The 12,475-nt window shown below is 51.3% G+C and overlaps 5 protein-coding genes across 5 annotated transcripts; 4 read left to right on the forward strand and 1 right to left on the reverse strand.

Annotated features, from left to right (window-relative positions):
- Window positions 1-152: 152 nt before the first annotated feature.
- N7533_013621 (uncharacterized protein) lies at window positions 153-1,493 on the forward strand (the record flags this gene model as incomplete). Its single annotated transcript, XM_057110271.1, has 4 exons — window positions 153-592; window positions 627-843; window positions 899-976; window positions 1,032-1,493. 4 exons carry the CDS (start codon window positions 153-155, stop codon window positions 1,491-1,493), a joined length of 1,197 nt encoding a protein of 398 aa, XP_056952973.1.
- Window positions 1,494-1,927: 434 nt separating this feature from the next.
- On the reverse strand, window positions 1,928-3,829 carry N7533_013622 (putative GPI-anchored cell surface glycoprotein; the record flags this gene model as incomplete). The annotated part of the gene is made up of 1 exon (XM_057110272.1): window positions 1,928-3,829. One exon carries the CDS (start codon window positions 3,827-3,829, stop codon window positions 1,928-1,930), a length of 1,902 nt encoding a protein of 633 aa, XP_056952974.1.
- Window positions 3,830-4,396: 567 nt separating this feature from the next.
- Window positions 4,397-6,920, forward strand: N7533_013623 (Oligosaccharyltransferase subunit Ribophorin II-domain-containing protein; the record flags this gene model as incomplete). Its single annotated transcript, XM_057110273.1, has 5 exons — window positions 4,397-4,542; window positions 4,601-4,799; window positions 4,871-5,155; window positions 5,209-5,410; window positions 6,367-6,920. 5 exons carry the CDS (start codon window positions 4,397-4,399, stop codon window positions 6,918-6,920), a joined length of 1,386 nt encoding a protein of 461 aa, XP_056952975.1.
- A 2,814-nt stretch (window positions 6,921-9,734) lies between these two features.
- N7533_013624 (uncharacterized protein) lies at window positions 9,735-10,980 on the forward strand (the record flags this gene model as incomplete). Its single annotated transcript, XM_057110274.1, has 2 exons — window positions 9,735-9,988; window positions 10,083-10,980. The coding sequence occupies 2 exons, from the start codon at window positions 9,735-9,737 to the stop codon at window positions 10,978-10,980; spliced, it is 1,152 nt and encodes a 383-aa protein (XP_056952976.1).
- Window positions 10,981-11,020: 40 nt separating this feature from the next.
- N7533_013625 (Alkaline phosphatase-like alpha/beta/alpha) lies at window positions 11,021-12,415 on the forward strand (the record flags this gene model as incomplete). The annotated part of the gene is made up of 1 exon (XM_057110275.1): window positions 11,021-12,415. One exon carries the CDS (start codon window positions 11,021-11,023, stop codon window positions 12,413-12,415), a length of 1,395 nt encoding a protein of 464 aa, XP_056952977.1.
- Between the last annotated feature and the right edge of the window lie 60 nt (window positions 12,416-12,475).

The raw sequence follows: 12,475 nt of genomic DNA on the forward strand, positions 1-12,475 counted from the left end.
AACGTCATCGCTTAGAGGAACAACATAGCCCACCATACCCACCAAACGAACTCATTTAACAAGCTACCCCTCAAAAGAAGCCGCGATTTCCCCCTCCTCCATCTTTCTTCAGTTCAAGAAGACTACTTACTACCTTCTCACAACATATCAAAATGGCACCCCCATCCGCCCGCGAAGAGTACGCCGAACTCATGAAAAGGCATGACCATGGCCACTTCCTCTACACCCCACAAAAATACAGTCTCGTTCACCCCGGCTCGGTGGGCTACTTTGACAAATACGGATACTGGACCCAAATCACCGATCTATCCGTGAAAGGGCAACCCGAGAAAGATGGCTACAAGGGCATCGACGACGATCTCGTCCTCGGCGAACCCGACGACTCGATGTGGAACACCGTATCATCTGGTAGCGAGGCGGAGATCAGCTGGGGGCTTGAAGGAGGTCTCTCCGGCGCGTTGTCCGCTGCCCCCGTCGACGTTTCGGCTAACGCGAAGAATAAGTCCGGGTCTACTGGTAAAGCGGCTCTCATTACCACGGGAGTCGTGAAGAATCAGAGATTCGTCGACGCACCCGGTCCCACCATGGCGCAGTGGGTGAAGGATAATGCGAAGACTTTGGTTAAGTCTAAATATGGGGGGTTATATTAAGGATTATGGACTCTGGGCTATTCATACTACCTGGTCGACTCAGGAGTGTGCTATTACCATGGACAGTGCCCATAGCCGGGATACCAGCGCCGGTGTCGATGTTGGAGGCACTGGCCTTGGGAAAGTCGGGGCTAGCGGCTCGTCGATGAAGAAGCTCGAATCTAAGGGCTGGCGAACATTCGAGGCCAAGGAGGTATCTCGTTCCCTTTTGTTCTGACTTACGGAATTTGGTTGCTAATAGAATGAAGGCCGATCAGAGTCTCGTCGTGTCGTTTGGAGGAGCGGGCTTCAGACTCCACAAGATCCAGATGTTCCGCAGCAACAACGTAAGTGTCTGACCTGAATTCCTTCGACTTGAGAGTTGACTAACAAGGAATTTAGCCCCTGAAGCAGACCGAGAGAGCGATGGCAAACATCGACGACTTCTACAAGCAGATCCTTGATGCAGATGGAAACGAGACCGGACTTGAGCTCTACCGTCATGTCCGTGGTGAGAATGGAGAGATCGTTGGCGAAATTAAGGTCGACGTCGAAGCCGAAAGAAAGGCCAGGGAGGAAGCCGCAAAGAAGGAGGCAGAGGAAGCGGCAGCGGCTGAAGAGGAAGATGAAGAAGTCTTCATCACATCTGAGCCTGTTGGGATCTCCGAAGAAGAGGGAGGAGTGTCCGTGCAGACGACCACAGCCGACTCGAAGCCCGCTGCTGAGGGGGCGACCGATTATGAGAAGATGATGGAAGCGGCTCGTCAAATCCCCGATGAAAATTTGCGAGCCGCTGAAATGGTCAAGTTGTTTAAGGCGCATGCGACGGTTACCACGACAACAACGAATGTTCCAAAGGCTTAAACTAACGTCTGGAGGTGAACCTTCATCCTTTATGGAATGATGCTTAGTATTTCTGTTACTGTATAGTCTGGATATTGAAGATAATTGCAAGATAAATGCAAGATACGTGAACTTAAACTTGAACTTCAAATTCGAAACACGCAGGTCCAAGACAAGGAATGCCCAGCGCCTAGTAGTAATGCCTTGGGTTTGAAGATCGAATGATCCGTGAACTCGCTTCCATTAGTTACTCGTATGCCTAAATGCCCAGGTGATTTGACGTTGTGGTCAGTGCAGGATCCTCAAGAAAAGACGGAAGCCGGACCACATGTAGTAGAAAGAATAATATTGTAGGAAAACCAAAATATGACATCTATGATATCATAATGTTCATTGCTAATATCACTAACTCCTCGCTATGCTTCGAACTATGCATCGTCTTCATAAAATTAAGCTTATTTTCCACGTCCACGGCCGCGTCCTCGACTGCGGGGGGTACTAGGACGAGAAGGACCACCCCGGGCAGAACCACCACGCTGAGTACCACGAAGGGCACCACGAACAGCACCTCGAGGCGTGCCTCTACCGCGAGTAACTCCACGGGGCGATCCCCTAGCACGCGGAGTTCCAGGGCCGCCTCGACCTCGACTGCGAGCTTGACCCGGTGCTCCACGTTGGGTCGGACCAGCGGCAGAAGCAGAGGAAATCACCGCGCCGGCCTGTCTATCTGCCTCCGTTGGCGGATTCAGCTTCAGTTTCAGTCGCTGGATCTTTGGCTTTTCCTCGGTCGTCGGACCTGGCTGGGTTATTTTTGCTGAGTCTCGCTTCTTCTTTCTCGGGCGCTTCTCCAGCTCGGCTTGTGAGCGCTTTCTCTTGTGGGCTTGGGATCGGGCTTTCTCCTCTGTAATATCTTCCGTGGAGAACTCGGACGGGGCGTAGAAGGGAATATTACGGTCGCCCATGAGCGGCGGGAATCCGAGATTATTGTCGATCTCGATCTGTTGCTCTGGGCGAGAAATCACTGGTGGCAATGGCAGGTTCTCGTCGCCGTAGGTGTGGGGTGCACGGTACGCAGTTTGGCCCGGTGGTGTCAGAAGGATTTCCTCGTTCAAGTCATTCACGTAGCCTGTTCGAGTCCATCCATCGGCCTCTAGCTGGGACTCTGCTATCTTCTTCAGGTCTTTGATTGAGGATGTTCCTGATACCTCGGGGATGGGCTCGCCATTAGGTTCGCCTCTAGTTTTGCCGTTGGTCACCCCAAGGGGAAATTTATCCCTTTCGTCCTGCATCACACCATTGGTTTGATTTTTGGTGACACCGTTGGGATCAACGTGGGTTTCCACACTGGATATCCCCGCATTGCCGGATGAGGCGGTTGCCTCCGCAGCCGCGGGGTCGCGGTCGCTCGGGGAGGCAGCAGCAGACATGACAGGCTCTTCCTCGGACGATTTGACAAGCGATGTCTGCTCAAATTGCTTTCGCGCATTTGCGATGAATAGCTCGGGGTCAGACGGTAGTGTAAAATCGGTGTTCAAGGCAACTACAACGAGCTCGTACAGCTTTTGGCCGGCTTGGTCCGCGTGGAGCTGGATCTTCAGACGAGAGGGTCTGTTATTTCTCAACTGCTTGAAGATCTTGCTCGCTCGCTTGCCTTTCATCCCTTTTCGCTTGATTTTCGTCGGACCGCTATTAATATCGACCTGTTCTGTAGGTGGCTCTGCAATTGTCGACGCAGGCGCGGTTCTCTGCTTTCGGGGTTTCTTTTTAGAATCGAGTGCCTCGATAGCACGCGTAGTTAATTTCCGAGATCGTGCGGATAGACGAGTAGCAGAAGATGCGCTCGTGGGGGATGCGTCGCTAATCGAGTTGTCGTAGCCGAACTCATTCCCCGTATGTTGATCCTGCACCCAGCCCGTAGTGTCGATACTTTCGGGAAATTCTTGATCCGTCATTTGTTTCTTCGGAGTTTCAAGTCCTGCTGTCCTTCGGGTCGTCCGACTTGCTGAATTTAAGACTGATGGTTGTGCTTCTTTCGCTGGGGTATAAACATTTGATAGTCGGGACGGCTTCGCCTGGAAAGCCTGGCGCCGCTTCGCAGGAGTTTCCGACGGAGAATTTTGTAGTTTCCCGTTCATGGTAGCTGTAGAGGAAGGTGTGTAGGAAATACAGAGGTAAGGGTCGTCTGGAACCTCGCGAGGAGGAGAGGCAGTAGTGAGATCGATACTCTTGGCTGGCGGAGCTGGCTGGATTATGGGTTTGCTCGGCGCCGGGACTCTTGGTGATCGACGAGATGGAGCCAACGTAGAATTACTGATCGGTGCAGGTAACGATTTATGGAAACCTTTCTTGGGAGGCATGGTAAAGGTGGTAAAAGTGAATAGGGTTGAGTCGATCCGAAACAAAGCAGATGGAGATTGACGGTGATTGAACTGTTCATGTTATGGGAGTGGTTAGTATTTAACATCCAGCAGTGACATTGAAGGGTTGCAGTAGTGAATACCTTTTAGAGTAATGCAAGGCTATGCGTGAGTAGCCCGCAGTCGTCGTTCACTCGGCAGTTTCCAGAAATGCGGAGTTCCGTTGGGAGATCCGCAGGTCGTAGGGCAACACCTGGGCAGTTTTGAGGGGTATGAAGGCTGAAAATAGGAAAAGGCCTCAAATATAGTGTGAACAGCCAACACACAAATGCTATATGATGCCATATAGAATCACCAAGACCAACGATAGCAGCAGCTCGAGATGGCCGTGCCACGGGAGGGAATCAGAAAAGAAATTAGGGCTAACTTGCGAAGGGCGAGATAATCGGCGCTTATCTGCAATCGCGACTGTCCGCCTTCATTCTGCACCTTCAGGTAAACCGTGGGAACTGTCCACCTGTCAACCTCCGCAAGTTTATACATTTCACTGTATTCATCTACTACACAATGTATCTGTGGCAGGCCACTACTTCCTTTTGCCTTCTGGCATCCGCTGCCTTACCGACTGTCGCTGCATCCGCATGGGGATTTACTGATGCCACCGTGGCAGTTCAACCAAAGGGTGCCGGCATCAACGGTGGTTTCAAGGAACAGTATGCTCCTATTACCCTCCCATCGAGTGTGTCCGGGACTAACTCCTTACTCAATTAGAATCTCTTCCTCAAAGCCCCTCGCCAACCCGCTCGCATTCACCGGTGCCGATACTTTGCGCATCACCTTGACCACCCAGGAAGATAGCTCTGCCAAACGCCCACACCAGGCTTTCCTGCTTTTGAAGGATAGCCAGTCGGGATTGGACATCTCCTACCCATTCACAGTCAAGGAGAATGGAAAGTCCCGCGTGGAATTGGTACTGCGCCCGCCCTCCGAAGCTCTCCGAAGCTCTCCTCTCCTCCGCATGAGCTAATTCCGTACAACTAGACCCAGAAGGAACTCCCCCTCCAATTCCTCACTCTGCCCAATCCCGTTGACGCCCGTGTGGTCATTGGTGGCTTTGGCAGCTCCGAGGCTTATGACCACTCCGTTTTCAAGCTGGCCATCGAGCGCGACGTCAACATCCCCATCCCAACCGCCGAGGCCCCGAGATACGGAAAGCTGCCGGAGATTCACCACACCTTCAACAATGACCCCACCAACCCTCCCATTGTCATCACTCTGGCCTTCGTCGGTGCTGTAATTGCTGCTCTCCCCGTTCTGGCCGGTCTGGTAAGTTCTATTCTAGCTCTATTGCGTGCGACCCAACAGCTAATCGATTGCAGTGGCTCTTCCTCGGCGTCAACCTCAACCACCTCCCCACCGCACTCAAGTCGGCTCCTCTCCCCCACGCCATCTTCCTTGCCTCCCTGACTGGATTCGAGGGTATCTTCTTCCTCTACTACACTTCTTGGAACTTGTTCCAGGTTCTGCCTGCCGCGGCTGTGGTGGGTGCGGTCGCATTTGTGAGCGGTAGCCGCGCTCTTGGTGAAGTGCAGGGTCGTCGCTTTGCTGGTCTCCGCTAGATGTTGGGAATCAAGTTCGCACAACCATATCAGTCTATGCGCTCTGCTTCTTGCATCGGCGCAATTAGTGAAGCCTTCGCGGGTGAGACCCTGAACCAAAATGGCATTGTACCTTAGCTGTCATGATATTTGCCTCGTTCTAGATAAATATTATCTTGCATGCACATTGTTATTCTGTAAACCATGTAGATATCTGTCCGTCTACTACTAGTAGTAGCTACTACCCCATTGCTTCCAATTGAAGACAGATACAGATACTATGTCTCGCTTTCAAGTTCCAAGGTTTGTTCTACTCCCCCACAGAAGTTGTTCTACTAGGGCTTTAAACAGATACAACATCTATACCAGACCCATTCGAGCAAACACTTTTCAGTTATTATGGCCAAAGCTCACAGAATTTAATTGAATTCTGTTATGTCTGCCCATATACTGCCATTACGAGCATCCGATTCCTGGCGGGCGACCTGCTAGTGGTAGTTACTATACAAGCACAAGTACCTCTAACTAATCTTCCACGTCAAACAGTAGGCCACATCTGTGCTAAACACGAACCGAGTCAATTCCGACTATCGCAATAACATTATAATTCAATTCCTCACAGACCGACTCCCATCCTCCCATCCTCCGCAACAATTGTAGCTATTGATGACCATTTGACGTCAGAGTAGCCAGTGCCAAGCCTTCCTCCGCGGTTTTCTCGACCTTCTCCATCTCCGCCGCAATTATTCCCGCTCAATTCCAACACATCCAACACCCTCTGACCAAATGGGTTCCAACGCCTCAAAACCAGTCCAAGCCGCCGCCGGCGCTGCAAAGCGCCAGTATCCCAAAAAGGCCACTCCCCCACCGAGACTACCCAAGGCCCCCCGCGAGTCCAAAGCACCGCAACAACAACCCCAACCGCCACAACCACCCAAGCCTACACCTCCCCCTCCAGCTCCAAAACCCGGCCCAGCAAAAGCCCCAGCTCCCCCCCTCCGCACCACAGGGCCAGGGTCCTCAGTACCATTCCAAAGAAAAAGCCTCACGCACAAAATCCACCGGTACGCCCCCCCGCAGACCTCACCCCAAACAAAGTCACTAACCAAGCAAAAGCAATCGACCTCGACGGCCGCGACCCCGACTTCGCCGCCTCACTGCGCTCAATCGGCCCCGTCGACCCAACACAAGGATTCCCAACCGCAACCCGGGGCTCGATGCAAACCGTCTTTCCCTCCGCCCCGACTGCCGCATGGCTAGTGCACACGGCGCGGCACCGAGCCACCAAGATCGCGGACGAGGAGTCGGCGCGCATGAGGATGGGTCATCATGGTGATCGCTCGCTGGCGGATGCGTTTCTTATTCAGCAGGTGTTGCAGATGCGTGATGGGCAGAAGATGCCGGCGGGTGAGATTGAGTCTATCATGGGGTTGAAGGCGGGTTTTGTGGGGAGATTGGGGGAGAAGGGCATTGTTTCGAAAATTGGTGTTTAGCTCAGCTTGAGGGTTAGCTTGGAGCTTGACTTGAGGGGCGTGGGCTATGTGCCCTCTTGCAGATCTGCTATACGTGGCTGGTTTGTTCGTTGGTTTGTTTTCTATTGCCGAGGCTTGATGTACGTTGAGCGGATTTCTTGCAAGTCTTTATTGTCGAGGTTGTGGGTTTGGCTGGCGTTTTGCGGTGTCTTGCATTTGCATTGTGTGGTCTTTCTTTTCTGTGTATTATATGACTCTATTGATCCCTACTCATCATAATATAGCTGTATGTGGGCAAAGCTTGCAGCTACTTCAGATTGTATGTTTTTTTGTCTTTGTTTTTCTTTTCAAACAAGTGTTGAAACTAGTAAGGATCCTGGTTATGACTTCTCCATGCGACACCGAAGTTGTACGACGATATGGCGACGGTGACCGGACTTTTCGGAACAATGACGCACTGGCGATGCTGAGAAATCCCGGTGGCAAGACATGGAACTGACACAATTGGAGCAATGGGTTGTAATAACCTTCTATTGTTTTGATTGTTGAGAGATATCAGTGATCATGTTTCCAAATTATGCGAAGAGGGTGAAATAGGAAACCCTAGAGGACGTTTAATAGCTTACTATGCTCGAAATTACTCCTCGAAGTATTTCCTTTCTGTATACCTGAATCTACATAAAATCATTAGTACGACGCAGGGGTTACACGGTCTTCTCTCGATATTTCTAGACGCGGGCTATTTTTTTATAGCTTACTCCATTCTTTCATGATCCAATTTGCCGTGGTGCCCAGGTGTATTTATGGGGTACCTGGCGATACAGCTGGGCTTCCTTGGAATACAAGACAGGTACAACGGCGTACTCATAATCATAGTCTTCTGGGCTGTGTGACACGATCTCGACAAAGCCTTGGAGGTTGAACAAGCTTTGAACCTATCAATTAGATCTACAGAATCTTAAATACGTTATACTTCTGTGCTCACATGTCTCGCGAATAAATTCTCTCCCATCTAGACAGTTCAAGTTTTCTAAATGATAGTATTCTAGAGTAGAGTCTGTGGGATCTATGGCAGCTCCATTCCGGCAGTCGGTTCAACGCATCTGAATTGAAGTATCATTACCAAGGTTTGCTTTTCAAATCTTTTGGCACCTATTGAAAGTGGTAATGAGCTTGGAGTATGATTAGCCAAACCGAGGTACCCCTCAGAAGGCCTGGAGTATGGTATCCCAGCCCTATGTACTCCGCACTTGGATGGATGTGATGTAATATTTCCGGGACCGACCATCTATACCCGAATCTTATAGCCGAACATCCGAGATCGGAAGTCTCCACCGCTACCCCTTTTGACCGTAAGAAACGTGATCGAGTAAACAAATGTCGATTCTGATAGAACAGTAATAGACAGGATGGATCAACTCTAAATAATAAGGTCATCGCGTGAAGACACTGTCGTGTGACACAATGGGGACCTGCAGAATCTGCAGAATGTCACTAGTCCACACTAGTCACTCAGACTGGTCAGACTGTGCAAGAAGGGCCGATGCACCCGATGCTCCCGGGCCCACCCTGACTCGGACCAGGGACCTTGCAAATTTATTACGAAAATCCTGGGCTGAACAGCTAGCCTAGGGTAAGCCCGAGAGCCTCATGGACCCTGAAATTCTAATACATCTTGAACGGTAGTACCTTGGTGAAAGTTTACCATGGGACGCCTGATATATCACTTTTACTCCCTGGAAATTTCAGTTCTGCCTTGAACTAACTATTAGGAGTATGGAGTCTCCATACTATGCAAATAAATCACAACTACCTAGGTACGTACGAGTATCCATCTTTATTTCCCCATGAATGATGGGAGGGGCTGTGAAACCAGTTCCCAAAGAGTACATGCAGTAGCAAGGGGGGGCCCTGCATCAAGGGCGCCCCGGGGGGGGCGGCCCCCAAGGCCCTCCATACCCATCGAAGTAACTAAGCTCACTGGTAGAATGCTTGGAACTATTAATGGAGGGCGCAAATTGGAGAGGAAGAAAACCTTTTACCAATAAAACCGGTGTGAATGCATATGCCTAAAGCGGGGAGGATTGGCCCAAAGAGGCCAGTGGGCTGAGACATGCAAAAGACACGAACCACTTAAAACTATTTACGTGCTACTTAAGTGGGCTGGAAAATAGCCCCCATTGGAAATAAATAAACTTCCGAGTCCGACATCCGAGGTCGTCAGGAAGTGCAGGGAAAAAAGCAGGGTCCAAAGCCAAGGGGATTAGGGTTCTATTGTATACTTATTTGTATACTACTACGGAGTACTCCATACTGTGCTGGTATAAGGCTACACTGCACAAGCATCGGTCACGGTGGCACCGCAATTTCCGTCTCCATTTATTTATGTGTACATGTCTCTCATGTACTATGGTTGTACTGGCCATGTCTGACTGAACCTGCTTCGCCCTCGTATTATGCACTCCGTACAGACCTCTGTATTATGAATTCTGTGGCGATCTCCACGTCGCGTGCTTGGGTTCCTTTATTGGACCCTCCCTTTGGCCCCGGGGGCTGACCCTCAAACTTCTAGGGATAATTAAGCCTTGTTCCTATATTTGTCTTCCTGTGCCGTTGTTTTCTTCTACTCTTGACTCGGTTTGCACTGCCTTTTTTTTATCTGCTCCTCCATCCGCATTCCGGGGTGTTTGTTCCCCATTCCTTTCTCTTCACTCTCTGTTCTCTCTCCCTCTCTCTCTCTCCTGGCCTCCCGAGTTGTCCTTCTCACGCGACACTCGTGGACACCCTTTGTATTATTGCTCCCCACATACTACGACCTCATGAGATGACATCGATATGTCAATCTTCGCCTATCTCCCGGCGCTTCCGCCATTTCTCTTCTCCGCTCTCGTCGTGAGTGGCCTCGCCTCGAAGATCCTACACATCGCCCTCCACATTCGTTCTTTGCCGTTTCTCCACTTCGTCTTGTATTCGCCAACTCTTATTCTTCCTGATCTCTTCATCATTACCTGCGGGCGGGTATTGTTGCAGTTTCCTGCGCCGGAATCTCGTTGGCAATGGTTGTCAACATGCGTCGGAGGCTTCTTTTCGTACGTGACATTCCCCCTCCCCCGGTGACTTTATTACAATGATGACTGGCACCATCCGCAGGATGCGAATCTGACCTGAGTCCTTTTTGTTTAGTCTTGTTACCTGGGGCGCCGCTGCCATTCAATTCGGATTCTTCCTTCAAACCGGTGCCGAAGTCGACTGGACCGCCAGCAACAGCTTCCTTAGCGATCCCGCCGCTATGAAAATCCTCCTCACCGGAATCTGGACCGTTTCCGCCGCCGGGATTGTTCTCGGTCTCTTGGCTTGGTTGCTTCATTCCAAGCTTTATAACTGGACTGGGCACGGACTGGAGGCGATCCGAGACATGATGCTGGGTGTATATAGCGCCTGCAGAGGTGGCTATCACGCACGTTACACCTTGATCGCTGCCCCCAACAAATCCTGGATCAACTCGCTCGATATTAGATCGGCACGCCGTACAGCTCTTCTCGTCTCCGCCGGTTTGTCATTATTGTTTATCGAGATTGTTCGCCCTGCGGTACCATACGATCATCTATCTACCGCCCTACCTTTGTCACTGCTTGATGCTTTCACTAAAAAGACTATCACGGTGGAGGGATGCAGGAATCCCGCGAAAGCATTCCCCATCTGGACGAATGTGAATCCAGTTCCTTTGAAAGAAGGCTGGTCTCGCCCCTCATGGCTTCCTCAAGACACGCCCGATGGATTCTCTCGCTGGGATGTGGATCCATATAAGCGCGCGTCGGAGGACAACCCATCCTGGTATCTATGCAGCGGTGGCGACGACGGTGGATTCTTCAACCCCAAATCGGACCCTTTAAAGATCTCCAACCTTGGCGATGGGATCTACGAACCCTTGAAGAAGGCTTTCGAGGAACACTCGGTGGCTATCGACAACGTAATTCTGCTAACACTGGAAAGTGGTCGCAAGGAGATGTTCCCGATGCAGCAGGGGACCCCCTTGTTTCGACGGATTGCTCGCTTCACACTCCGAGGAGGACCGGAATGACGCTATTGACCGCCTAGTTGCCAGTACTCGCATCGCGCAGATGCTGACTGGTGAACATGTGAAGGACAGCCAAGGAAAGCTGGTGAATATGGCCAACTCGACCTGGCGGGACCCAACAGAGGCAGGTATGGGAGGTCTGAATGTCCAAGGGGCCATTACAGGGAGTACTCTTACTTTCAAAAGTATCATCGGAAGTCATTGCGGAGTGAATCCCCTTCCCGTTGATATGTTGGAAGAATCTGGTCTCGAAATCTACCAGCCCTGTCTGCCACAACTTTTCGATGCATTCAACAAGGCCAAGAGCCCCGTGCAACCAAGACAGTCCGAGAAGGTTGAGAGACGCGACGCGGCATCTAACCAGTCGGAGGCTGTGGAGTACCCGTGGAAATCGGTTTTCATGCAATCCATCACTGACGACTATGATCGCCAGAACGTCCTCAATGACCACATGGGATTCAAACACCAGGTCGTCAAGAGCACATTGCAAAACCCGCACTCGAAATACCGCGCCAAGGGCGAAGAGATCAACTACTTCGGCTACGCCGAGACCGAACTCAAACCATACATCCGCGATCTTTTCCAGGAGGCTGCCATCAACAAAACCCGCCTCTTCCTTTCCCACGTCACCAGCACAACCCACCATCCATGGGGAACCCCAGAGCATTTCAAAAAGGTGTCCTACATGGGCGACGAAGGAACAATCAACCATGACCCGATGAACAACTACATCAACGCCGCGCGATTCGTCGACAACTGGCTCGGCGAAATAATGACTATGCTCGACGAGTCCGGCCTCGCCAACAACACCCTCGTCGTCATCGTGGGCGATCACGGCCAAGCCTTCGCCGAGGACAACAAGGATCTGACAGGAACCTACAACAACCCTCACATCAGCAATTTCCGCGTGCCCCTCGTCTTCCGACACCCCCACATGCCCCGAATCCACATCTCCGCCAACGCAACCTCCCTCTCCATCATCCCAACTATCCTGGACATGCTGATTCAATCCGAATCCCTGGACAAGCAGGACTCGGCAATCGCATCCGCAGTTCTACCAGAGTACCAAGGCCAATCGCTAATCCGACCCTTCCGCACCTCGATTCTCGAAAACGAAGACGCCGAAGACGGCAACAAAAAGCTGGCCTGGAACTTCGGCCTCATCAACGCCGGCGGTGCTAAGATGTCTGTCACAGCAGCAGGCACCCCGTACAGACTTATCCTGCCGATCAAAGAGGACTCGGAATATGTCTTCTCTCATCTGGGCACTGACCCGGGTGAACTCTCTCCCATGAAGTCATGGTCTCTGTCCCGGCTGGCTGACACCGTGAAAACCAAGTTCGGCAGCGAAGCGGCTGCCTGGCTTGAAGATGCGGAGAAAGTCGGCAAGTGGTATGTTAATGACCAGAGGCGAATTTGGGGGTATAGGGAAGCTTGAATGAATATCTACGCATGTATTGGCCGGTCATTGGCTTTATCTAATGTTTCTCTATATCCT

The sequence above is a fragment of the Penicillium manginii genome (assembly GCF_028828005.1).
Source record: "Penicillium manginii strain IBT 31320 chromosome Unknown utg000011l:1.0-1395921.0:1.0-1396616.0, whole genome shotgun sequence".
Taxonomy (NCBI): Eukaryota; Fungi; Ascomycota; class Eurotiomycetes; order Eurotiales; family Aspergillaceae; genus Penicillium; species Penicillium manginii.